This window comes from Canis lupus, chromosome 7 (genome assembly GCF_011100685.1).
Source record: "Canis lupus familiaris isolate Mischka breed German Shepherd chromosome 7, alternate assembly UU_Cfam_GSD_1.0, whole genome shotgun sequence".
Classification (NCBI taxonomy): Eukaryota; Metazoa; Chordata; class Mammalia; order Carnivora; family Canidae; genus Canis; species Canis lupus.
In genome coordinates, this window is record NC_049228.1 from 31,317,983 (window position 1) to 31,344,617 (window position 26,635).

A 26,635-nucleotide genomic window follows, 5' to 3' on the forward strand; every position below is an offset into this window, starting at 1 on the left:
AATGTAAGAGAAAAGACTGATACATCCACTAAGTCAAAAATAAAAACTTTCGTTCATTAAAAGACATTGTACTGACAATAAAAAAAATAGAAGGTACAAACTGAAAATTGGGATCTGCAATTATATCAATAAGCAGATATGTAGTAAAATTCCACAAGCCAATATAAAAGACAATCCCATAGAAAAAATAGGAAAAGGTAATGCCGAGTTAGAAAAAGTACAGGTTCAGAAAGCAGCATACAATGTTAATTTATGTAAAAGTTTGAAAAAGAGGGGATCCCTGGGTGGCGCAGTGGTTTGGCGCCTGCCTTTGGCCCAGGGCGCGATCCTGGAGACCCGGGATCGAATCCCACATCGGGCTCCCAGTGCATGGAGCCTGCTTCTCCCTCTGCCTGTGTCTCTGCCTCTCTCTCTTTCTCTCTGTGTGACTATCATAAATAAATAAAAATTAAAAAAAAAATTAAAAAAAAAAGTTTGAAAAAGAAAAATTAAATTCATAACTTAAATATTCACAGGGTGCCTGGGTGGCTCAGTTGGTTAAGCATCCAACTCCTGATTTCAGCTCAGGTCACAATCTCAGGGTCATGAGACTGAGCCCTGAGTCGGGCTCTGCACTGGGCATGGAGCCTGCTTAGGATTCTCTCTTGCTCTCACCCTTGCCTTCTGCCCCTCCCCCACCACTCCCAAGCCCCTGTGTGCACTTGTCTCCAAAAAAAAAAAAAAAAAGTATTCACAAAACTATTCAGAAAAGAAAGGAAATGATTAGCACAAAATTCTAAATAGGGTCTCTCTTATAAAGAGGGAGGTGGATGCAGTCAAGGAGAGATTTAGGGACCTTTGATGACAGCACACTGCTCTTATTTCTTCAGCTGACTGGGGAATGCACTACTGTTCATTAATTAATATCCTTTATGCCTTAAGTCAATGTTAAATTTTTGTGTATGAAGATTAATATTAAAAGCTGATGGACCTTCCGTATAGGAAGCTAAAAGGAGTTTTCAAAGCTTTGCTTATTTTAAAGCAGAACTTCCCTCAAGAAAATTAACCAATAAAATGGAATCAGAGCTCCTCCGGTTAAAGTCGGGGAGGAGAAGGGCCAGAAACTTCCTGCCTCCATGCACTCATAAGAACCTGAAGTACCCCTTCAGAGAAGAACATGGCAGTGGGAGTGGGGGGGGGAAAAAAAAAATCAATAGATTCCATATCAGCATCTCTTCCAATCCTGACATTCCTTGACTCTAATGTGCTAAACCATAAACATCCATCCATCAAGTATTCACTTAATTATATTTACATGTATTTCATAAAAGGCCAGATAGCACAGGAGCATTTGAAAAATCTACACACACATTCTTTAGCTACTACCCACACTGTATCCACACATAAACTTGCTTCAGTGTGTTCCTCTATGAAATACGATATTTTCCTAAGCACCAGGTTGATTACACCACCATAAGCATTTTTAGTTATTATGTCAACATAGCCGTCAGTCTAATATAGTCATTTATCTTCTTTAACTGGCACATTACCCAGGGTTATCAAATTGGCAATTTAAGACCTGTTTAAATGGGTGAGCTTTCCTGAACAAATTCTGTTCAATTTCAATTAGTTTGAATACTAAATTAAGAAGACATTCCTAATGTCTTTAATAGGTTTATGTTAATCTGGTTAACCTGAAAAGGTTGTAAAAATAAGCCTCAAAAACTTTTTAAAATCAAGTATATCAGAACCAAAATAATAAACAGTAAGGCCAGTGGCACTCCCATCTGGCACTCAATAGATGAACAAACCATAAACAGCTTAAGTAAAAATGAAGTTAACTCACCAGCTAAGTTTCTATTTTTGTCTTACCACCACCTATTTAGTGAATACCTCAGGTGATGTAACTTGTGGGGAGATTAGCTAGGTTCACACTTCAAAATCTGTATTATAAATTTTTTTCATTCAAAGCTACATTAAGGGACCAACTAAAAAAATTTCCCTTACCTGTTTCAATCTATGGCCCTGATCCCAGTCAAACACAAAAAGGACTACTATATACTTTTTTGCTAAGACTGGAAAAAACTCAAAGCTCATAAGCAAAAGGGACTCTAAAATATTCTCTTCATTTATAAAGAACTGTATTATAAATATTACAAATAGCTGCTTGTTATGGCAGATTTGAAAAACTTATTTGTAATTTCAAACACTTCTACAGGCTAGTTTTCTACGTTAAGTAAAAAAAAAAAGCTTTTTGAATATAAATTAAAAATAAAACTATTACCATGATTTTCATTCTAATCATAGGAAACTGGTTAAAACCTAGTTTCCAGACAAATTTAGTTCAGAGCTTATTAGGTATATGGTCATATCCTTTAGTATCCCACAAGTCTATTCAATTTTAAAGTTTTTAAGGATCACATATATCATCTACCATTTCTATGAAGATTCTCCAAAAATTTCTTCCCCCAACTTAATGTTTTATGCGCCCATGTAAAGCAGTAAATCTTAACCAGGTACATATCCATTCAATGCCTATCATTCTACTCCATTTCTTTATACTTACTTGCAGCCTGACAATGAAACCGAAATCCTCGTGGAATTTCACCTGTAATACAAAATATTTTGTTGGGAGAAGCTCTCTGGTTTTCCCATAGCCGTATGCCATAGGATGACCGATTGGTAGGTAATAGTTATTGCTATATGAAAATACAAAAAAAAATTAAACCTTCATAAGAGTTCTTTTAAACCAAAGGAATGAGGATTATTAAAGAATTTCGGTATAGTGTCTAAACTACTTTAAAAAGGAAGTCACTTCTTTATAAAAAAGAAATAGGTAAAGCAAAGTTGTGTTAAAAGGAGTCTTAGCTAGGGGTCCATGAGGCCCTATTAAGGGCCTCATGTATGTATTTCTCAACAAAAGTTTCCAAATTCTATCTTTTTAATGTTTTACAATCATATGAACAAAAGTAGCTATTTAATTTATCCTAAGCAGCAACTCTTACAAGTGTGAGTAGGATGATTAGTTGCTCTGTCATCGAAACACAAGAAAAAGTGCTGGCTTGTTCTAATGAATTTTAAATCAACTGGCAAAACTAAAGATGAAGATCTTCTTTCCCCAACCTTTTCTTCTTTACTCTTCCCCCTATATGTTTCTCCTACTTGCCTTTAAAAGTATACTGGTCCTTTAACTATCTTCTTGGGAACTGAACTGAATCCTAGGTCTTCATTACTACTTGCTTTTGCTAGAGTGGAATAGCCAGAAGAGATACTAACAACATTGGAGAGACTATTAAATATTAGGCTATTTCCATATCTTCTCTTGTATTCCTTAGAGCAGCCAATAATAGGTATTATTCCCACTTCACAGATAAGCTAGTAAGTTCAGAAAGATTAATAACTTTCTTCAAGGTTACAAAACAACATCAAGTTAAAATCTAGTAATCACTATGGTGAAGGATGGGTCAAAGAAATGAAAGAGCAAAAGGCATAAAAAGCCTTTAGAAAATTCCAAGATGTAAAAAAAAAAAAAAAAAAAAAAAAGAAAATTCCAAGATGTAAGGCTACAGGTAAGCAAATGACAGGCTACACATTTTCTTAGGCATACTATCCCACTCAACTACAATGCTTTCTTCAGGTTAAAAGATTAAACTGAAAAACTCTGTAAACACCTAGTTCTTAGCAATTTTTCAACCAATTATGATGAAGTCTTGTTATACTTTAAGAACTCAACTATGCATCAGCCTTTAAGAAAACAAATACTGTTAAATAAAGTCAAGATAAAATGTATACTGTTTAGATCTAGCATCTTTCACTCTACTTACCAGGATTTATAAATCTGTGGAACTCTGCCATTATACCTTCTTGGAGAGAGTATTTAACACACCCTATTTCACAGGGGAGGAAGCGCTGCTCACAGTGAGGAGGGAGCTCACCATGGCTAAAAATGTTCAAAAAATAAAAAATGCCTCCAAGGAGAGCTAAAAAAGAAAAAGAAAAAAAAGTAAGAAAACACAAACAGATGAGAGTTTACCCCTCTACAAAACCAAGTTTGAAAACTATTTTCCTTGTGTTCCTATCATCAATCCTATGTGAGCTGGAAAAGAGAAAACTAATCTGTACCAACTAAATGAATAAAAATTTTTATAATTACACTTATCAAGAAATTTTTTTTATATTTTTTTCTTTCTTTATTTATGATAGTCACACACACAGAGAGAGAGAGAGAGAGGCAGAGACATAGGCAGAGGGAGAAGCAGGCTCCATGCACCGGGAGCCCGACGTGGGATTCGATCCCGGGTCTCCAGGATCGCGCCCTGGGCCAAAGGCAGGCGCCAAACCGCTGCGCCACCCAGGGATCCCACACTTATCAAGAATTACAGTGGTAACCATTCTGCATGAAGCAACAAAATTATTCAAACTTGCAGCCAGTTCTACATAATTTAGCTAAACATTAAGCACTGAATTTCAGGAATGACTTAAAAGCTGTGACCTGTACTCAACAAATACAAGAGGTTTGGGAAATAAAGCTAAGTAGAATCAGCAATGAAAAACTCTGATATAAACCATGGACAATTTAATTCACTCTTTACTTTTTACCAATATACACAAGAATACTGATAAATTCTCTAAAGAAAGAAATGTGAGAAAGCGTGAAGGCTCTTATTTACTAGGATTAGCCACATTTAAGACTATTAAAAGTTTATTAGTCTTCAGTAAATTCAGAACACAATGAAAAAAGCCAGAGGAAATAACAAGGACTTTTATTAGCTAAGCTCTTTTCTAGGCTAGATCTTTATGCTTTAAATGTATCTAAAGATCTAGCTATAAACAAATCTAAGAAGTATATTTAGTAACCTATGAAGTGGTTATTAATCAAGAGACCAGATTTTTGTATAAAACAAAATCTTCTCTTGTATCTCTCTCATGTTATTTCAACAAATGCAAATTGCCCAATCTTTTACAACTTTAGCACCATATTTGAATACTTGTAGTCAATTATTCTGAAATGCAGGATCAAAATAAACAGAACACGTAATTACTGATCAACATATCATAGTGTTCTGAGCAACCACATTTATCTAAGCAAAAAATTTTAGGATTACTCTACCTTGATCACTTTTTAGAGACAAATTTGACATATCCGGGGGTGAAACATTCTGCTTCGGTACAAGCATGCCTGGCTGCCGCAGTGGAGTGGAAACAGGTTTCTAAAGAGGAAGAAAATAATTGATCACATAATCAAACTCTTACTGAGCACTTTATACAAATACTTAAGTTTAGCAAAACACCTGGAAAACAACTCACTGACTACTTCAGTAACCTCTCTAGGCCAATGAACCCAATGAGTAAAGAAGCACACATCTGTCAGTGACATCAACACCCAAAGGCAGACAAGGGCAGAATCTATACATATTCTGAATCAAAAAGTGAGTGGCAAACAACCAATTCAACCATTGCTGAAAACCATTTGCCCACTACTGATAATCTAAAGTAATCCCACTGAATCCCATAATACATACCAGCCCAGTGGCCAAAAGAACATCATTCAACAAAGTACTCCAATTATGCTGACTTCAAGTCTCAATGAGATATGCATACTTTGAGAATGTCTTATAAGACATTATAGTTAAAAAAAAAAAACAAGGTTCAACTGTATTTCAATTCTACTGAAACACACATCTACAAATTTAAAATCGCTCAAACCTAAAGCAAGCGAAGTGCTCTTGAATTTCAATCCAATGTTGCCAGTTTAAAATAAGAATGGAACTTTACTATGTCAGAATGAAAAGAACAGAGAGGGTAAAAGTCCACAATTACCCTGAATTTTCTTGATACAAACCAACAAGAAAAAGTTTATTCAATACTTTATCATTCTACTACACATAAATTTACCCAAATAAACTTTATTCAACTCTTACCTATAAGGCATACTAATATTCACTAGCATGTGCAAGTTTTGTTGTTTCAATATTTTAAACACAACCACTTGCTGGTTCCGGGTGTCACTTAAATAGAATGGCCCAAGCTACTTTAAAACATTAAAAAGGGGGGGGGGAGGGGTCTTCAATCATAAAGGGGTTGGAAGGAACCCTTAGCGTTCATCTGGTACCAACCCTAAAACCCAACAATCTCCTGGCAGATCAAAGTTTATTGGTTGCAGGTTTCCTAACAGGGATTCCCCTGGCCTTTCACTACCAAATAGCAACATGTCTCCTAGTTAAGGGAACCTGTTGGGTTTTTCACAGGCATTCTGACGCCAGAAAAAAAAAAAAAAAAGAAAAATTCTTCTTTGCACTAACCTAAGTCACCCACTCACCCATCCAGCATTTACTGAACACGCCCATGTGCCAGGCAGGTAGCGCTCCTCTCAGGCTAACTTTACCTGCTTCTCTGAAGGCCCAAAGTCCCTTCCCTGGGCTGCTCTCCACTCTCGAGCCATTTCTGCGTATTTCTCCTTTTCTTCCTCCTTCAGAAGCTTGGGGACATTCAAGGAGGAGAGAAAGGAGAGAAGCAGCAATGAGGACCGAGTGCCCCCGGCCCCAGAGGCAGAAGCCAGGACTTCACGGGGGTCCCTGTGTCGGTTTGCCCTAGGGCGGGAACAGGGGCCTTCCTTTCACGCCAGCTGGAGCCAAGGAGTCATTAGGCTCCTCGAGGCCTCCTTCCTTGCCGCCTCGCCCTCCCACTTGCCCAACTGCCTGGTCCGCCCCCCCGCAGCCTCCCTACCCCCCCACCCCCACCCCCACCCCCACCCCCACCCCACTACCTCCAGTCTCACCGCCCAGTCAGCAGAGCAGTAGGGGATGGCATCAGCTATGCGAGCCACAGGCAGGCCTCGCCGCCGTAGTTCGGGGATCTTCTCCTGCACAAAGAAATAGTAGGCATTACGGCTGGCCCTGCGGTTTGGCATGGCGAGCGAGGCCAGGATTCGACAACCTGCGCCAGAGACAGCACAAGCCGCCGGCGCCCTCGCCGGGCTCCCGCCCTTAGTAACCGAGGCTGGCGCCTGCGCGCCAAGGCCCACAGCGCTGGACCAATCAGGGCGCGGTGCGCAGCCGCATTGGCCTCGCTCCGAGAAAAACAGTCTGAGACTGACTCGCGGGGCAGTGGGGGTGGGGGGGGCGGGGGAGCCCGGGCACAGGTGCGAAGCGTTCTGATTGGCTGGGATGAGGCGTTGATGGGCGCGCTGTCACGTGGAGGGCTTGGCGCAATTCCTGTACATTATTGCGTAATATATGTCAAAGTAGGTGGAGAGAAAGCGGACGAGAGAGTGGTGGTTCAAGTTCTTTCATGTTTCGTATCTGCAAAAGGCCTACTCTGTGCCAGGCACTGTGAAACGTGTTGGGTGGCGGCGGCAGAGTGAGGACCATGACAAACAATATCTTGTCCCTGAAGAAGTTTACAATCTAGTGGGGGGCGTTTGAGGGGAAGATGACAAGTCAAGTGCATCAACCCATGTGGGGCGGGTGGGGGGGGGGGTTGTGACTGCCTTTCTGTCTTTCCCCCATTCTTAAATGACACTTGTTATAGTTGCAAAGAATATGTTTTTGAAATCAACTTTTACCATGTTAGAAAGCACAATAAGGAGCGGAGGTTTAAAATAATGTCCTTCAATACAATTTTACAGATTTCCTCAAAAAGGTGGTGTCATTTTGTTGTTGTTAGTTTTATTCCTGGAATATATTTGTAGCTACTATGAAAGCTTTCCCCCCCCCCACATTATTTTCTTTTTTAAAATTCTCTATTTAAATTCAATTTAGTTAATATATACTATATTATTACTCATGGGTAGAATCCGTTACATACAACATCCAGTGCTCATCGTAACAAGTGCCCTCCTTAATGCCTGTCATCCAATTATCTCCCCCCCCCACCTCCCCTCCAGTAACCCTTGGTGTATTTCCCAGAGTTTAGCCTCTGGTATGGTTTGCCTCCCTCTCTGTTTTCATCTTGTTTTATTTTCCCTTCCCTTCCCCTGTGTTCATCTGTTTGGTTTCTTAAACTCCACACGCGTGAAATCATATGGTATTTATCTGTCTCTGACTAATTTATTTCACTTGGCATAATACCCTCTAGTTTTATCCACATCATTGCAAATGGCAAGGTTTCATTCTTTTTGATGGCTGAGTAATTTCCATATTTTTTTTGTGTGTGACATTTTCTTTCTTTATTCATCTGTTAATGGACCACCTGGGCTCTTTCCAAATTTTGGCTATTTAAGACATGTTGCCATAAACATTAGGGTACATGTGCCCCTTTGGCTTTTTTTTAATTTATTTTTTATTGGAGTTCAATTTGCCAACATATAGCATAACACCCAGTGCTCATCCGTCAAGTGCCCCCGTCAAGTGCCCCCCTTAGTGACCATCACCCAGTCACCCCCAATGCATGTGCCCCTTTGAATCACTATGAATGAATGGATCAACCAGGAAATTAACGAAGAATTTTAAAAATTCACAGAAACAGAGGATGATGAAAAAATAACTGTTCAAAACCCTTCAGATGCAGCAAAGGCAGTCCCAAGAGGGAAATATATAGCAATACAAGGCTTTCTTAAAAAACAAGAACAGTCTCAAATATACAATCTAACCTTACCCCTAAAGGAGCTGGAGAAAGAAGAGCAAATAGAGCCTAAATCCAGCAGGAGAAGAGAATTAATAAAGATTAGAGCAGAAATCAATAAAATGGAAGCCAAAAGAACAGTAGGACAGATCAATGAACTAGGAGCTGGTTTTTGGAAGAATTAATAAGATCACTAAACCTCTAGCCAGACTTATCGAGAAGAAAGGAGAAAGAACCCAAATAAAAAAATTCGGAAAGAGGAGGAATCACAACCAACATCCAAGAAATACAAACAATTATAGGAACATATTATGAGCAAATATATGCTAACAAATAAGGTAATCTGGAAGAAATGGATGCATTCCTAGAAACATAAACTATCAAAACTGAAACAGGAAGAAATGGAAAACCTTAACAGAGCCATAACCAGCAGAGAAATTGAAGCAGTAATCAAAAATCTCCCGGCAAACAAGAGCCCAGGGCCAGATGGCTTCCCAGGGGGAATTCTACCAAATATTTAAAGAAGAAATAATAACAATTCTACTGAAGCTGTTTCAAAAGATGGGAACGGAAGAAAAATTTCCAAACTCGTTCTATTAAGCCAACATTACCTTGATCCCCAAACCAAAGACCCCACCAAAAAAGAGAATTACAGAGTATGAATGCAAAAATTCATAGGGTCCAACAATAGGTCCAACAGTGCATTAAAAGGATTATTCACCATGACCAAGTGGGATATATTCCTGGACTGTAAGGGTAGTTCAACATCCACAAATCAATCAATGTGATAAACTACATTAATAAAGGAAAGGACAAGAACCATAGGATCTTCTCAATAGATGCAGAAAAAGTATTTGATGAAATACAGCACGCTTACTTGATTAAATAACTCCATAGTGTAGGGATAGAGATAACATACTTCAAAATCACAAAAGCTATATATGAAAAGCCCACAGTGAATTTCATTCTCAGCAGAGGAAAAACTGAGAGCTTTTCCCTTAAGGTCAGGGACAAGAAGGGGATGTCCACTCTCATCACTGTTGAAAGTACTAACATAGTACTAGAAGTCCCAGCCTCAGCAATCAGACAGCAAAAAGAAATAAAAGGCATCCAAATGGGAATAAATAAATAAATAAAATAGAATAACTCTTAAATGACTTTGCTCATTCCATCATCTGTGTCATTTCTGGGTCTGTTTCTACTGATTGATTTTTCTCCTTATTGTAGGTTGTATTGTCTTGCTTCTTCTTCTTTTTTTTTTTTTTTTTTTGTCTTGCTTCTTGCAAGCTTGGTAATATATGATTTGATGACAACTTTAAATTTTATCTTTTGAATGCTGCATGTTTGTATTCTTATAAATATTCTTATGCTTCTTCTGGGATAGAGCTATATTACTTACAAACAGTTCAAATGTAGTTTTTCCTACTTTTGAGGCTTGCTTTTATGCTTTGTTATTTGGAATCAGAGCAACCTTTAGGGCTGATTTTCTCCTCTGCTGATATAATACCCTTTTAGTACTCTGCCTGACACCCATGAATTTGGAAGTTTTTCCATTTTGGCTGATGGAAACACAAGCTATTTCTAGCCCTGTGTGAATTTCAAGGATTGTTCCTTCTAATCCTTTCAGGTTGTTCTTTCCCTGGCACTGTGTAGTTTCCTCCCACACATACACAGATCAGAATTCAGCTGGAGCTTCAAGGGAGATCCTTAGCAGATTTCCAGAGCTCTTTTTTTGTGCTGTTCTTTCTTTTCTGGCACTCTGCCCTGCAAACTATAGTCACTGTGGCCTATCTAGATACCAACTCCATCTCCTCAACCCAGGGAGACCACAGGGCTCAGTCTGGGTTACCCCTCTTGCTGCATTCTGGATACTCTCTCCAGGAATCTGGGGCAATCATAGAGATCACTTTGTTTCTGTTCTTTCAGGGATTACTCACCCTGCCCTTGATGTCCAGTGTCTGAAACCATTGCTTTTGATATTTATTTTTGAAATATTTAGTTGTTTAAGACTGATGGATAAATTCATTCACTGTTATTCCACCTTGGTCAAGATTGCTTTACCTTATTTTGACATTTTAAAACAATATGTAGATTTAACTGCTAAATTTTTTTTTAAGATTTTATTTATTTATTCATGAGAGACACAGAGAGAGAGAGAGAGAGAGAGAGAGAGAGAGGCAGAGACACAGGCAGAGAGAAGCAGGCTCCATGCAGGGAGCCTGACGTGCGACTCGATCCAGGGTCTCCAGGATCACACCCTGGGCTGAAGGTGGCGCTAAAACGCTGAGCCACGCGGGCTGCCCAACTGCTAAATTTTTAGATATGTAATCAGGACAATCTCTCTGAGGAGAGCCATTTAAAATGAGAATGGATGCTAAAGAACAGAGCTAATCATGTGAAGAATCAAAAGAAGAGCATTCTAGATAGAGGGAACAGCATGTGTACTGGTCTCAGACAATAAATAGTTTGGTGTATCATTAGAATAGACAGAAAACTGATTGATGTTACAGTTGTGTGTCCACTCAGGTGGAGAAGGTGATTGCTGAGGTTGGGATTTGAGCATAGCAGTGTCAAGTGTTCAAGTATTACTAAGTACGTGGGTGGTCATTGAAAGATTTTTTTTTGTAAGTGTCATGACATGGCTTACAGTTGAAGAAGATCAGTCTTGTTGCTATTTTGGGAATAGGTTTAAAGCAGCAAGAATGGGCATGGGGAGACTAGTTAGGAGGTCCCTTCAGAAGTCTATGTGAGAGATGATGGTGACCTAGAACAGAAAAGAAACAGGAGAAATGAAAGGGAGAGGATGGCTTCAAATTGTACTTTGGGGAAAAAAGAAATAACTGATGGATTGGATGCAGAAGTGAGAGAAAGGGAGAATTCCTATGGTTTTGGCTTGAGTAACCCAGTGGCAACTCATGTGTTTTTCTAAATAGCAAGAACTGGGGGAAGGAGGACAGTGCTGGTACCACAGAGGGTCCACTGCTCCTCATATTTTCTATTACCTGCTCCTCTCCTTCTTTGGCACACCTGATTTTTTTCAGTCTTAGTTAAGTAAAGTCCTATGTAAATGGATCAGTTTTTTCCCTCTTTTCAACCAGATTGATCTTCCTATTCAGAAATTCTAGAGGGTGGTAGGTTTTGGTTGAGGGTGTGCATGGCAGGGGGATCAAGAATTATGTTGCATATGTTAATTTTGAAATGCCTCTTCTACATCCAAGGGGAGATGTCAAGTAGGCAGTTGGCTGTGTACGTCTGGTGTTCTGGGCTAGAGACAGAATTTGGAAGCAATTTGGACATAAAGATGGTATTTAAATTCATAGAAATGGATTAGATCACCTAGGCAGAGAGTGAAGAGAGGAAAAAAAGTTTCTAGGATGGAGTCCTGAAATACCAGCAAGAACAGGAAAACCCAGCAAAAGTGACTAAAAAGGAATGTCTGAAGATGCAAGAGAAAACCAGGGAAACTAAGACAAGAGAGTATTTACAAGGGAAAGCACTTCATTCATTTAATAGATATATATGGACAGTCTGTGGACTACCAAGCTCAGTTTTAGGCCCAAGAACACATTACAAAGTGTATAACATAGTGAGGAATGCAGACCATAAAGAAATAAACAATCATGAATATAATAAGTTGTCCGAATATATTATTAGACAATAACTCCAATGAAGAAAAATAATGCAGGATAAGGGATAGGAACCAATTGAAGGTGCAATTTAGGGTAGTCAGAAAAGGCTCTTTCAAGGAAATGAAATTTAAGCAAACAGTGGAAGGAAGTGAAGAAGCAAACCATGAAGATGTCAGGCAAAGGGTAGTCCAAGCAGAAGGAAGAGCAAGCAGGTGCAAAGACCCCAAGGGATACATGTCAAGTATGTGTGAAGAACAGCAAAGCAAGTCTGTGGCTGCAGTGCAGCAAGAAAAGTAGGAAAACAGGGTATTGGAGAAGGAGTTTGGGCCAAACCATCCAGGGCTTACAGGGCCATCATAAGAATCTTAGATCTCACCTAAATGGGTGGGAAGCCATTAGAGATTTGGAGGACTTCTACTCTTTTTTTAAAATATGAAGTATGAAGTGATTTTTAACTAAGTGTTACAAATCCACCAGGAACACATGGCACTTTAGGAAAATATTTTTCCTAAAATGCTAGTGTTTTCCTGATGCTAGTTTAAGTTAAGGGCCTGACATTGTTCAGTGTGCATTCTGTGCTGGTAATAATAGTAATAGTAATGTTCACTTGTGAAACAATTATAGAATCATCCCCATTTTGCAGAACAGGAAATCGAGGCTTAGAGTAGTAAAGTGACAATACCAGCCCACACAGCCCATGAGTGCCTCTGACCTCTATGAAATTCCTGCTTCTTTAGAGCTCTTACTGCAAGCTATTCATTATCAATACTCGAGGATGTTTATAATTGTTTGCCAAAGCAAAAGGGGATTTCCAAGTTGCCCATCATCTCTAGATGTTGCCCAAATGCACAACCACTCTTGAGTAACTCAGCCTGAGGCCTAGTTGATTCCTCTGCTTGCTCAGTCAGGTCACGCAGATTCTACCTTGTGTCTCCCTGCGATGTCTCTCCCACTTATTGTTTGCTTCCCATTTCTGCTACCCTGTAGCCTAGTTTTGGTTCTTGTTCCTTTTTGGGCTTTTGTAATGAGCTCTCACATGGAAGAGGTTGTCTCTCTTCCCATCAACCCATCCTACACCCTGTGGCCAGAATAACTTGGCTGAAACTAATCTTGTTCTTCTGCTGAGAAATCCTTGTGTGGTCCATTGCCCACAGAATTAAGGTCAGACCCGGGAGCCTGGTCCCCTTGGTCTGCCCTTGGCCTCCATCTCTGGCCCTATTGCTATCTCTGCCCATGTTCCAGACAGCAGACTCCACTCTGTTCTCTGCCTGTTGCTTGAGTCTGTACTACCTCCTGCTCCATTTCTGCTTTTAGAAATTCTGCCCAGATAATGTTTAAAACTCAGCTCAGGGATTACCTTTTCTTGAAGAGATATCTCTGACCCACACTCCTTAATGAGTGATCGACCCCCTTCCCTTTTTCTACCACCGTACCTGGCATTTGTCCTAGTATAGATCCTGTCACACCATCACAGTTCAAGACCATATGTCTGTCTCTTCCCCACCCCAACACACACACATGGCTACATCTCAACAGTAAACTCTTTGACATAAGGGGCTGTGACTCATTCATCTTTAAATTCCTTTCATCTTAAATCTCTAGACAGGATTGTGTTTAAAATATAGTAAGGGCTCAATACATGTATATGGACTAAATGAATGAATTCATGGAAGAGAGAAGATGAAGAAAAGGGAAGAAGACCCTAAAAAGTTTGTAATTAATTTTTTTTTTTTACTTATTTATGATAGTCACAGAGAGAGAGAGAGAGAGAGAGAGAGAGAGAGAGAGAGGCAGAGACACAGGCAGAGGGAGAAGCAGGCTCCATGCACCGGGAGCCCGACGTGGGATTCGATCCCGGGTCTCCAGGATCACGCCCTGGGCCAAAGGCAGGCGCCAAACCGCTGCGCCACCCAGGGATCCCCAAAAGTTTGTAATTAATTAAACAAAAACCCACATCGATCATCTCTGTGTCTAAAGCACCCACTCAGAATTGGGGTAGAAGTACAAAACTAACAATTCTATGAGAGAGCCCCACCTCTCTCCACAACTCCCAACACAAAGGTCAAAGCTGCTGTTTTTAAAACTAGCTTTCGAGAGCCTACAAATGACCCCTCATTTGTTTGAGCTGTTTCCTTTTATGCTCAGTGTCCAGGCTCTCTTATTCTAGCTCCTGTTCCTGCCTGTTATCTGGGGGTGAGGTCACTGGATGACATACTTGTTCTGGCTCACTTCCCTTTCTTAGGTCCCATCTTTGACCTGTGCCAGGGAAGAAGGCCTCTAGAAGGATGCTTACAGCTGAGAAGCAATCTTCTGGCTTAATCATCAAGACCTAGTGCCCAAGGCCTTGATAAAATATGGGAAGACAGGACCTCTTTAATCTTTCCTTTGGGCTGAAGGATATTGCTCAAGCACTGAAATCTGCTCTGCTGCTGATGTGGGGGTTGTTAATGTTGTTCAGGTCTCTGAAGGACACTAACATTGAAACAAAAAGAAACAAAAGGGGCGACTGGGTGGTGCAATTTGCTGAGAGTCCAACTCTTGGTTTTGGCTCAGGGGGTGATCTTGGGGTCCTGGGATCAGGTTGTGGTGGGTTCTGCACTCAGAGTTTTCTTAAAAAGTCTCTCTCCCTCTGCCTCTCACCCTACCCCCCTCACATGCTCTCTATCTCTCAAATAAATAAATACATCTTTTAAAAAAAGAAAGAAACGAAAGCAAAAATCAGAGAAAGAGCTCATGAAAGAGAAGCAAGCTGACTTCATCTTTGGCTCCGTAACTCTCAAAGAAATTATAGTTGAACCATCAGTTAGTAAGGGCTCCCAGGGCTTCAATTGCTCATAATTAACTTGATTAACTGCTCAGGATTGAGACAGAATGAGAGCAGGTGTACATTTGGGAGCTTTGTATCTGGCTAAAGATACAGGCCTGACAAAACATCTGTAACTCTTTCTTTGTGCCTCTTTCCTTCCTCTAGTGATGTCCCAGAAACAGTAAATTGTGGCACAGTTGTATCTTTTGTCCAGCAACTTTCTCTATGTTGTATAAATATTAGAGGATATAGAAAATTATTCAGAAGATATAAATGAATGACAATCCTACCCAGAGATAACCATTCTCAGTTTTTTGTTGTTTCCATTGACTCTTTTACCTGTATTTCCTATATTTCGGACCATCCTGTTTTACAGTTTTATGTTCTGCTCTTTTTTCTGTACATTGTCCTTGGATAGACCTTTGCAGGGAAATTGTCATTAGAAAGGTAACTCAGGTAGAGGCTGCCCACTGTTGGTGAGGTCTGGGCTCAGGATGGGGCAGGTAGTCACCATCCAATTCAGCATCCTACACCACTGTAGTTTGATTGGAAGCCTGAAATAGCAGACTTTTGGGTTAAATCTGCTTCAAGTACATGGAATTTTCAGCACATTTTTCCAATCTTTTACTTATTATATACTTACCACTGTTCTTGGCAGTACAGCTTTTTAAATTTTTTGGCATCATGCATTCTACATTTGCATATCCTTTCTTTAAAGCATTTTCTTAATGAAACAATTTATTCCTCAATATGAAAGGGCTTTCAGATTGAAAATGTCTCTAGTTTCCAGTATAGAGTGCCCAGAATCTCCAATTTTTTTTTCAGTTCCTTGCTTGAATTTAGATTTTTAAAAACTTATAATTCACTGAAGGTGGTTTTGAAGATGCGAGAGATGGGGAAGATAACAGACCTAAAGGGTAGCACAGGGAAGGAAAGCTGAACAAAACTTAGGTAAGAAACATGGTATCTATTTTAAAGTCAAACCTCATAGATTCTTCCTGGAAGTCAAGATCAGAGAAGAGAAGTAGAAATGTGATGTTATCTGTGTGCTTTAAAAAGACCTGTGTTAAGCAGGATTTATGTACATGCATGCCTATATGCCTGCAATGAAATCATGTTTTAAAGAGGATTCAGCTGCATTATATTTATAACCATGAGGTTGCTACCAGCTACCAGCATATCTCCTTGTGGTGGTTCACTTCTCTTCATGTCCTGATTCTGTTCTACAGTATACAGCTTTAATAAAGCAGTCTGCTAGCCCACTCCCCCTGCATCCCCAAGACCCACAATTCTAGCTATGGCTTCCTTCGACTCTGCTCTGGTCCCAGGAGTCTATGTTCTGACATGTTTGTCCCTGGCAGCTGCAGAGAGTTTGAAGTATTAGGGATTCAGACCCTGCCATAGCTGTGAAAGCTAATCTCTACTGTGGGTCCTGTCCTTTCTGGCCAAAAGAAATGTATAACTGGAGCATCACCGGATCTGAATCTGAGGCTCATTTGCAAACATCAACTCAACAGCTCCCCAGGGAAACAATAAAAGTAATTAGGTACTACCTCTTAAACCATAGAGTGCTTCAGAAGCGATTGAGGAAGGAAGGCAGTTAAAATGCAGATTTTCAGGCCCCTCCCAGAGTTCCTGATCTTAGTTTTTAGAAAGTCAGGGAATCTGCATTTTAAGTAAACACTTTAATGTAATTCTGATGCTGAAAGTTCAAAAACCACCCTTGGAAGGACCCCAGGATTCTGACATCATACCCCTCTACCATCAACAATACAGTAAAATGATATCACTGTTCTGTCTGTTTTCTACTGCCATCCTTTAGGCTGTGTGTTTTGAACCATTATGTGTGCCCTCAAAGGTTCTCTTAACCTTCCATCAGCTTGGTAGTAACCTATGCATTTGGGAGGGGCATACACCATGATTTAACCCAGTTTGGCACCTCCTTAGAGGTGGCTGGGAGTTCCCGACACTCAGGAAGATGCAGCCTAGACCAATTGTTCTTCTCCAGCTGGAAGGTATGCAGAGTGCTATACAGAAAACAAATGACCAGGTTGGTGGACAAGGCCCCTGTGTTCTATGACTCACTCTGGCACAAGCTTCTGCCCAAGTTTCCTGAAACCCTGTTGACATACACACAGGCATATACCTAGAGCACACATGCAAAGCTCACTTCTTTGGTGGGTGCTCACTTTCCACTTCCCATGTCTATGCAGGTTCTCTTTGCTTAGTCCATCTCTCCTTCCCAATTGTTCAACTCTTAAAAGTTGTCCGAGTTTTGGATAAAATACCATTGCTCTGTGTGCTTAGATATTAAACACTATTCAAAATTTTGTGCATTATGTGCACCCGCCCATGCACCCACAGTCAAATTCACATACAATAAATGGGAGAACATAATACAAAGACATCATCATATCAACTCTCTGGTCTGAGTGTCCTTTTATAGTACAAGGGGCATATGCTTTGGAGTCCAAAGACCTCAGTTCAAATCCTACCTCTACCATTTACAAGCTACTTAATCTTAGAGAAGTTAATTAAATTCTTTGAGCCTGAGCTTCCTCATTAGGGTTAAATGAGAAAGCTTGTAAAACACCTAGGACTGTGCTTAGAACCTAAGAGGAAATGTTAGGTATCTCCTTTATTCTTATTTTCTATTTTTATTTTATTTTATTTTTTAATGAAATAATCCTCCAAATTTCTCTCACATAGCATATTAGTCAGGGTTCTTAATTGCAAGTATCAAAAATCATCTCTGGCCAAAATACACAAAGAGGGAATTTATGAAAGATACTGGGTGCCAGGAAGGCTGAAGAGCCAGGTGCAGAAAATGGGCTGGAACCCAGAGAGATCTGCACAAGCAAGACCACAGCCAAAATCCCACCTCAGAGCAATCTGGTGGCCTGACCTCTGCCATAGCTGCGCCTGAACACTGGGTACCCCTACCCCCTCAGGGGCAAAATCTGATTCTCTGCTGTCTCTGCTTCTTTTATCACTTGCTCCAGACTCAAAAAGCTCTGAGTGAGAGCCTGTAGCCCAGCTGGGGTGGTTAGGGTGGTGGCTCTAGACTCTCTGGTTTCCACACTTGGAGTTTATCAAAAACAATGATATAGGCAGACTGAGTCTGAGGACCCAGAGGGTGTCCATGGACCAGCTATAAGCCAAGAGGGTCGTTGGCTTTGTGCAGGATAGGATAGAAATCAAATGTGAGCCGAGAGGAAGTAGGAACAGAGTTTATTAAAGACAGAGAGAGTAGATACAGCACCTGAGGGACTCAGAAAGAAAAAGGAGAATGAATCTTTTCTTTGCTTGTGGCCTGGGGATTTTATTGTGGTCTGGTGTACATGTCCTCTCATGCATCCAGGAACCAGTCAAAACAAGGGTGAGTGCTCAAGTGTCCTCCAGAAGCTACTGATGCCCTAGAGCCAGAGGTTTTCGCATCAAGCTGTCTGGAGTTAGTGATCTACATGATGACCTTGCCCAGTCACTCCTTAGATGTAATCTATTGTGCTGGAAGACTCCAAAGAAATTATGAATTCCTTGAGCTGTACAAGGAGGACCTACATTATCTGTACCACGGGGTATGTGTAAGGTGTGGGGCTGCAGGCGCTAGTGAGAACAGAAGCAGGGAAAGGAGCAAAAATGCGGTCTTTCATGAGTCCTTTTAGTTTTTCTGTCACAATAAGAAGGTAATTCAAATGTCAAGTAGTCATAAAAGATCAGTGTCCAGAGTCTTTTCTCACCCTAATGTTCATATTGCATCTGTTTCATCTATAAATTCATTCTTAAGTGTATACAGAGTCTTTCTCTCCAGGAACTCTCCTCAACCCTCGAACTACTCTGTTTCAGAGGCAATTTTACACCTTTCTGCCTTGTCTCCTTTCTTTTCTCTGTCCAGAATTCCCTGTCCTGCCCCCTTTCCATCACCAGTCTCTGAACAGCCCAAATCTTGCCCACTCTGCAAATGCCGGTGGAGATGCCACCGTTTCTTTCTTTTTTTTTTTTTATTTTTTTATTTTTTATTTACAATAGTCACACACACAGAGAGAGAGAGAGAGGGGCAGAGACACAGGCAGAGGGAGAAGCAGGCTCCATGCACCGGGAGCCCGATGTGGGATTCGATCCCGGGTCTCCAGGATCGCGCCCTGGGCCAAAGGCAGGCGCCAAACCGCTGCGCCACCCAGGGATCCCCCACCGTTTCTTTCTTGTGGTGCTGTGCCCCACTCCTTCCATGCTCCTTCCAATGTGTTCCTTTTTTTTTTTTTTTTTTTTAAGGTTTTATTTATTCATGAGAGTTACAGAGAGAGGCAGAGGGAGAAGCAGGCTCCCTGCAGGGAGCCCTATGTGGGACTCCATCCCAAGACCCAGGGATCAGGACCTGAGCCCAAGGCAGATGTTCAACCACTGAGCCACCCAAGGTGCTCCTTTCCATTGTGTTCTGAGGGCACTCTTGCTATGTCTCCCTTACCATCTCTGCTCCATTTTACAACAAATATGTGTTCTGCTTTTAATGGCCTCACCTTCCTTCCTCTCCTGGATCCACGTTGAAGCTCTTGAACGGCTTGGAAGTCTGTTTTATTCATATTGCAGCGCAGGTCTTAGGACCTAGTAGATGCTTAATACATACTTGTCAAGCAAAGCTCAGGTTTCTTCTCATGTGTCTCTCAACGCATACATTTAGACTCCTTTCCTACACACATGTGACAGATCCGTTTAAAAAAAAATGGAAACAATCCATGTGAGTGCACCCTGCAAACTGTAGTGTTGAACAAATGCATTTGATCTTAGCCAAAGGCCTAGAAGTGATTAAGAGGTGGACCCATATGAATTGCATAACTATTTCATTCTAGTTTCACCTATGTTCTGTTAAAGACCTAGGTGCGGGCAGCCCCGGTGGCTCAGCGGTTTAGCGCTGCCTTTGGTCTAGGGCGTGATCCTGGCGACTCAGGATCGAGACCCAGGATCGAGTCCCACATCGGGCTCCCTGCATGGAGCCTGCTTCTCCCTCTGCCTGTGTCTTTGCCTCTCAGACTCTCTGTCTCTCATGAATAAATAAATAAAATCTTAAAAAAAAAAAAAAAAAGAGCTAGGCGCCCTTATTATGCTTCAGGGTGTTTTCACAGGAGAAGGTTGCAGCGCGGGTCTCTCTCCCACCCCTACCTTTCCCGATTTTGCAGAGCCTCTGGGGTCCCTTGCATTGCCAAGAAGGGAAGCCCACCGAGGGACGGGGGGCGCCGCAGAAGCGGAGCCCCTTCGCCCAAGAGGACTTGCTGGGCCAAGTCCCGTGACAGCTCATGCCCAGTCCCCGCGCGTCGCCCCTCCTGCCTCCGTCCCTCTCCCGGCTCAGGTTGGCCAGAGCCACCTGCGTCCGCGGACTCCCCCTCCCAGAGCCTCCGCTCCGTCGGGCCTCGGGTTCCCTGGGAGACGCAGCGCCGACCGCCCCGCTCCCGCAGCCCGCCTCCCCCGCACCCTCTGCCCCCCGCGTACTTTGCTACTCGGCGCGACCTCGGGGCCGGCACGTGACCCAGAAACTTGGGAAGCCCCGGGGCGGCGGGCGGCGGGCGGCGGAGGCGGAGGCGGCCGAGCTCCCCCGCGCGGCGGGCTCTGCGGCCGGGAGGCGCTCGCCCCGCGCCGCGCTCGCTGCCTGGGCGTGCGGAGCGCCGTGCGGGAGCGGCCGGGAGCCGCGCCGAGCCAGCCCCGGAGGCCGCGGCAGCGCGCGCTCGGCAGGCGGCGCGGCGGGCCCGGCGGGCGGCGGTGCCCAGGGACGCCGGGGGCCCGCTCGCGCGCGCGGCCGCAGCCCCGCAGCCCCGCAGCCCCGCAGCCCCGCAGCCCCGCCGCCGCCGCCGCCGCCCCCGCCGCCTGGCCACCCCGAGCCTGGCGCTGCCGCCCTTCCCCACTTTGCTCACTCCTTCCTCTGAATGGGAAGTTGGGGAACATGGACGGGGTCGTGCTGGCGTGGACCGCGCTCTTCTGGCTAACAGGTAGGAGTCCTTTTCTACCAACGCCAAGAACTTTCTGTATATCCCCTTGGTGGGGGCTGTGCCCGCCCTGCCCGAGCCGCGCCCCCCCCCCCCCCCCCCCCCGGCTGGGCTCGGAGCTGCTCCGCGGCTCGGCGGCAGGTGGGGGCAGGGGCTGGGCGCGCTAGGATGATGGGGGAGGCGGGGGAGAAGCTCGGCTACAAGTGAGACGGGTCGACATGCAGGTGTCGGACTCCTTGGGGGATTGTTCTTGCGCTTGTGCATTTCCTCTTCCACACAACGGTTCTTGTCGATATTATCCTGAGTTGGTAATGCTGTGTGGTTCCTGGGAAGAGCCTGGTTAGGAAAAAAAAAAAAAAAAAAGAAAAAGAAAGCAAGCAAGCAAGAAAGGAAAAGAAAGCTCGGAGGAGACATAAATTGGGAGAACTGCTTTTCTGGAGGTGAGGGATGGAGGAGTGTCTCCCTGATGCCTTCCCTGGAGAAGCCGGGAGACCCCGCGGCGTCCGCCCAGTGCCTCGCGGTGCGGTAGGGCGGGATGAGGAAGGAGATGGGGATGCAGGCTTGATTGGCCGTGGAGTTTAGGGCCTGGCTCGCTCGCGCGTGGTGCCATTTGGGGGAGTGGTCCCATAGCCGAGAAGAACCTTCCTCCCCAGATAAACAGTCTCCCCTCCCCCAGTGAGGATAAATTGCAGAGATATCCAGAAGGTAGAGCTTCTCCCCAGCATTCAAGCCCCTTCCGCTAGCTGGGTCCTTAGTGTGCTTTCTCCTCCCCTTTGGTGAACTTTCTCCCCACCCGCCAGCCTGAGGTCTGGAAAGGCTCTTGCTCCTGGCACGTTGTCTCACACGAGGGTCCTGCGAGGCTGAGGGACCGGTGGCCAGTCCTGAGAGATTCACAAAGTAACCCAGCTTGGGTGGGGGGTGGGCATGGGTGAGGAAGGTTCGGGTAGTTTGGGAAGGGGCTGAGACAAAGATTCCAGGCAAGGTGGAATGGTTAAGAAAGGAACAAGGGGTCAGAAAGGTTGCGAGGATAGGATGAGGGCAGTGCAGGGCAGGAGAGAAATCAGAAAATAGCACCAAAAAAAAAAAAAAAAAAAAAAAAAAAAAAGTTCTGTTCCCTCTGGGGGCACCAATCAGAAAATTTGGAAAAATCCAGTCAGTAGGAAAAGGAGAACAAGTTTAAAATCTCTAAGGCAGTCATTGAAAGCAGATAAAATGTATTTAAGAAGAAAAGCAAAAACTCCATTTCCCATAGCTTCAAAGAAGATTATTGATTGCCTCACATTTTTTCCCCCTCTTATTCCAAATGAGGGCCCTCAACACTCAGTCTGCCCCATGCTGGCTTTAGGTATAGGGGATGGGGGTGGGCAGGGCATGTCAGCAGAGTTAGCCTCTTCTCTTGGCTGCTCTGAGTTCATCCCTCCCACATTATTCAAATATGAATCATCTCTAATTTCAGGGTTTGGCTGATCCATGTCTCCCCACTCCCCTGGCCTCCTAGTGCCTTCTACTTCCACCCTCACTGATTCTGAATGTCCTTAATTTGCCTCTACTTCTGCGCTATCATACTAGAAGGCAACTAGGCCTGAAGCCCGAATCACCCCTCCCTGAGACCAATGAGGCATCCTGGGGCAAGAGTTATAAGTCAGAGATATGCTCTTCTAGATACCCCAAGGTATGCCCAAGAAAAGCACAGGGAGTGGGGGCAGAAGGGGAACATAGAGCCCTTGTGGCTAGCAGCTTTTTATGAAATGGAATCATATCATTTGAAGGGGCCACAGGCCATCTAGTCCAGTCCCTTAGTTGATAAAAATAGAGGCCCAAAGAGGTAATTGGCACCCAACAAATGTGTGATGGAGCCGGGACTAGAACCTAGTTCTCCAAACCCCAGGCCAATCCCATTTGCGTTCTCCTGAGCTACCTCACTGGGCTTTTTTTTGGTTGTAGGCTGTTCTGTTCTGTGTGTATTTTGAGGGGAGTTGCTGCTTTGTCCTTGGCTCCTTTGCTCTGTACCTGGAGAGGCCACCCCCCTGCCTAGTGGCAGGCAACAGGTTAGTTATTAGGGCCTCCTCAGCTGTCAGAGGCTGGGCTTCTGTGCTCTGCACAGGAGGTTGGCCCTCTGAGATCCCACTGAGCACTGCAGGCATCCCCTGATCCCAGCCTCTGCTTCCCCCCCCCATCCCGGCAGGCTGCTGGACACGCTGCCTCAGCCTCAGCAAAGTAGAGGAGCTGACAATGGCGGCTGAGGGGTGTGGGGGGGGAGGAGCAGTCAAGGAGGAGATGAATTCAGACTCATGGCTCCCAGAAAAACCCTGAGAGGAAAGGTAAGAAATTTCAGTCCAGCCCGATCAATGAATTCTCTCCTGAGGGGGTGGTACAAAGAGGAGAGAGGGAAGGACAGATCAAAAATGAGTCAGGGAGCCAGGGGAAAAACACATTCATTCTCCTTCTCCCTCCCTTTGTCCTCCCCCACTCTCTCCCGTCCCTCCTCCCCTCCCCTGTTTCTCTCTTCTAATGCCGGCTGAGCAATTTCTAATCAACACTTTAGGTTTTTTCCTCAGTCTCAGGCAGCTCCTTCCTTGTCTTTCATTGCTAAAATTCTGCTGTATATTTAGTCTCATGATTTCTCATTGTCACTGTGATGCTGCTTCCTGTAATAAATTGTTGCTGTTGTTGTTTTGAACAAACATAGTGTTTCTCAGCTGCTATTTTAGCAACAGGTGCCATCCAGCAGTAGGACCTGAAGGAGGCTTCACCAGGTCTTTGTTCCTGAAGGCGGATGGCATTCCCTGTGTTCCTGGCAGCAGAGGCTGCCAGAGGCTCTCTCCCAGGGAGGGAGCTGGCGACGTGCTTTCCCTGAGACTTTTGGGTCTCTGTGGTGAAGATTGCTATGCTCTGTTAGCATTTCTTTTGGTTGCCTTTTGGTTGTATTCACTCACTTATCCATCCATTCTACAGGCACACACTAAATCCCTCTGCTTTCTAAGTATTGTGATGGGTGCTGAGGATAAAGAGAGGAAAGACACAGCCGTTCCCCTCAGAGTTGTCAGTTTAGTCGTGACTCGAGCGACTTTTCTGGTGATTGTGGTTTGGAAGCAGAAGGTCCTCTGATGAGAGCTGTGAGAACCACACAGAGGCTAGGAGAGCACCCAAGCCACCCTGAGGTGGAGGCGGAGCAGTCTTAAAGGAGCTCCTAGGAGACATGTGTTCATGCCTCTTCAGCTGCTGAGTTACTAACCACATCCAGCGTGGTACTGGGGTTATGGAGATGAATGAGACACAGCCCTGCCTTCCAGCACTCGCAGTCTGGTGGCAGGACACCATTATGGAGTAGCCTATCCCCAGGCAGTAGCAGAGATCTGCACCGAGTGCTTTGGGATGCTCCATGGGGGCTGGGTCCCAGCCCAGCCTGTAGGGAGAAGGAAGTATCTAGGGGAGGTTGTTGCCTGGGCTGGCTTGCATTCCAGTAGATGCCTGGTGACTGTGTGCAGAGAGTTAAAGCACTGTTAGCCCTGGAGAAGGAAGAGTGGCTTTCAGAGGTTGTTGACACCTCAACTTCCACTGTCTCCTTCTCTGTCCTGCTTACCTTTCAATTTCTCTCCCTCTACTGTTTTTCTTTCCCCTGCAGAAGAGACCTTGCCCTTACCAGAGCATCTTCTTCCAACACTTTGTCACAGCTCTCCCAACTCCCCTCCGGCCCCCAGCCAGATGCTTTTTTCTGGACTAGAAGAGGGGACTTGTTTCAGAGACTCACATGATTCTGCTGGTTGGCTAGTTTCTACAGACTTGGAATTAGTAGTAGCAGCAATCTTAGTGCAAGTACTTAGTACTCAGTACAGTGTTTGCAGTTTCAGTGCCAGGACTTGGTTGGTGGAAGGAATCCTGACCTGGGAGTTAAGGATTGGGTTCTAGTCCTACCTGCTCCATAGCTTGACTATGTAACCATGAGATCTGGGTCTCATAATCTGTTGAATGAGATGACTTCTAAGGTCACTTTCAGCTCAAAGATTCTATGGTTTAAATCTTTTTTCCATTTAATTTTAATGAGTTGGAAGTCACAACTAAAGCGTGACAGGTCCAGTCTTTCTTTTATAATTCACCTAGTGAAAAGCCCCAGTTTCTTCAGCCTTTCCCAGATCAATAATGATTGGAATGAAAAACACTAGCTGAGGAGGGAAAGCTCTTGTTAGGATTGTCAGAGGGATAGATGGAATAGCACTTGGTGCTTGGTAGATAGAGGGTCCACTCATATTGGGGACTGGTAAAGCAAGGCAAGCACTTTGGACTAGGTGGGATGAATCCTACTCTAGCCAACACAGTCCCTTCTGGTGTCAACTTTTTGTTCCAGGACCTACTTACCTCTTCACTCTTTCTGACATTTTAGCACTTATGTCTCCTTTTCTGCCATCAAGAATATAAAGAAAGGTGTGATGTGGTTGTTGTTCTTGCTTATTTACATGCTATGATGCTTTTCTTTGTGTTAAAGGGCTTTCCTATACATTACGCCTTTTGATCATTTAAAGCAAGAATGGTTGATATTACCTACCCCTGTATAAGAAGGCAAAAGCTTAGAGAGAATAAATAACTTGTCCACGTCCATGGTATCTTATTGTTTAAAAGAATAAGAAATAGTGTCACTGACTTAATATGACTTGGTTGGGTCAAGTGCCTGAGTCCAAGGGAAACTTCTTTTCTGCCTGAATCCAAGGGTCAAAGTAGAACTCTCGATTTAAGTGAACATACATAGTGTCTTTTATGGGGCACTGGGTAGTGAGGCTCAGAAGTCATAAAGCTCAGGGAAATATTGCAGGGAAAAGTGAGAAAGAGTAGCATTTTGTTTTTCCAATAACTCTTAAGATCTAATGGGAAGGAGTAAATGAGAAGTGCTCCAGTGAGCACAGGAGAGGGTATCAGAGCCCATTTGGGACTAGGGGTTGGTGCTATGCACTCAGGAGCCACACAGGATGTAGCTGTGGCATATGTATGCTTAAAATTTTGGTTTTCAAGATAGTCTTTGGCTCTCTGAAAAAGAAAGAAGGCATCTTGGATGACTAGTGTTCTTTACGGGCCAAGAACAAATAAGAACTCCGAAGAGCATGCTGCTTCCCCTGTTTCCCCGCAGCACCTGCGGTCCTGCATTAGGAGTAGAACCCTTGCATTTGGTCCCGGGATCCTGCATCATGACTCCTCCTGTGCCCTCTGCTCATCAGGAGGCAGACTCAGAGGCAGTGCAGGAAGAGGGATTAGATTCAAACTGACCTGGATTTGAAAACTAGCTTAATATTTTACTGTATCTTCTTTGGTTTTAAAATGGGAAATGAATTTAAATTATAGGTTGTTGTGATAATTAAAATGGAATTATATAAAACTCGTAGCACAATATTTGGTACACAGTAGGCCCTCAATACTAATTATGAACCCCAAATAGGTATGTTAGCCAGCATTTTGAGGCCGCGATGAGCAACCTCCAAATCTCAATAGCTCACTTGAGCAAACATTTAGTTCTTGCTCATATTACATGGGAGCCAAAGTCAGCTGCGAGTTAGCTGTGACTTGGCTAGAATTGGTATACTTGGCTCAGTTCCAAATGTTTTCTTATTCTGAGACCCAGGATGAGGGATCAGTCACTGTTTGGGCATACTTTTGTTATGGCAGAGGGCTCAAGAAGGTAGGGAGAAGGCTTAGAG

General features: G+C 43.6%; 2 protein-coding genes across 5 annotated transcripts in view; one reads left to right on the forward strand and one right to left on the reverse strand.

The window, feature by feature from the left end:
• The window catches only part of MAEL (maelstrom spermatogenic transposon silencer), a 30,545-nt gene extending 23,536 nt beyond the window's left edge, over positions 1–7,009 (reverse strand). Inside the window, exons 1-5 of one of the 2 annotated variants that reach the window (XM_038542652.1) lie at positions 6,746–7,009; positions 6,365–6,457; positions 5,090–5,189; positions 3,804–3,959; positions 2,546–2,587 (exon numbers count right to left, since the gene is read on the reverse strand). In XM_038542652.1, coding sequence (XP_038398580.1) covers positions 2,546–2,587; positions 3,804–3,959; positions 5,090–5,189; positions 6,365–6,457; positions 6,746–6,889 — 535 coding nt within the window. In that variant the 5' untranslated portion in view covers positions 6,890–7,009. The remainder of the gene's footprint in view (positions 1–2,545; positions 2,588–3,803; positions 3,960–5,089; positions 5,190–6,364; positions 6,458–6,745) is intronic. The other variant, XM_038542653.1, reaches the window with a different exon arrangement.
• Positions 7,010–20,812: 13,803 nt separating this feature from the next.
• Positions 20,813–26,635, forward strand: part of ILDR2 (immunoglobulin like domain containing receptor 2) — a 61,105-nt gene continuing 55,282 nt past the window's right edge. Inside the window, exon 1 of one of the 3 annotated variants that reach the window (XM_038542654.1) lies at positions 20,813–20,954. In XM_038542654.1, coding sequence (XP_038398582.1) covers positions 20,909–20,954 — 46 coding nt within the window. In that variant the 5' untranslated portion in view covers positions 20,813–20,908. Of the gene's footprint in view, positions 20,955–21,245; positions 21,392–23,118; positions 23,273–26,635 lie in introns of those variants that run through there. The other 2 variants (XM_038542656.1, XM_038542655.1) reach the window with 2 other exon arrangements.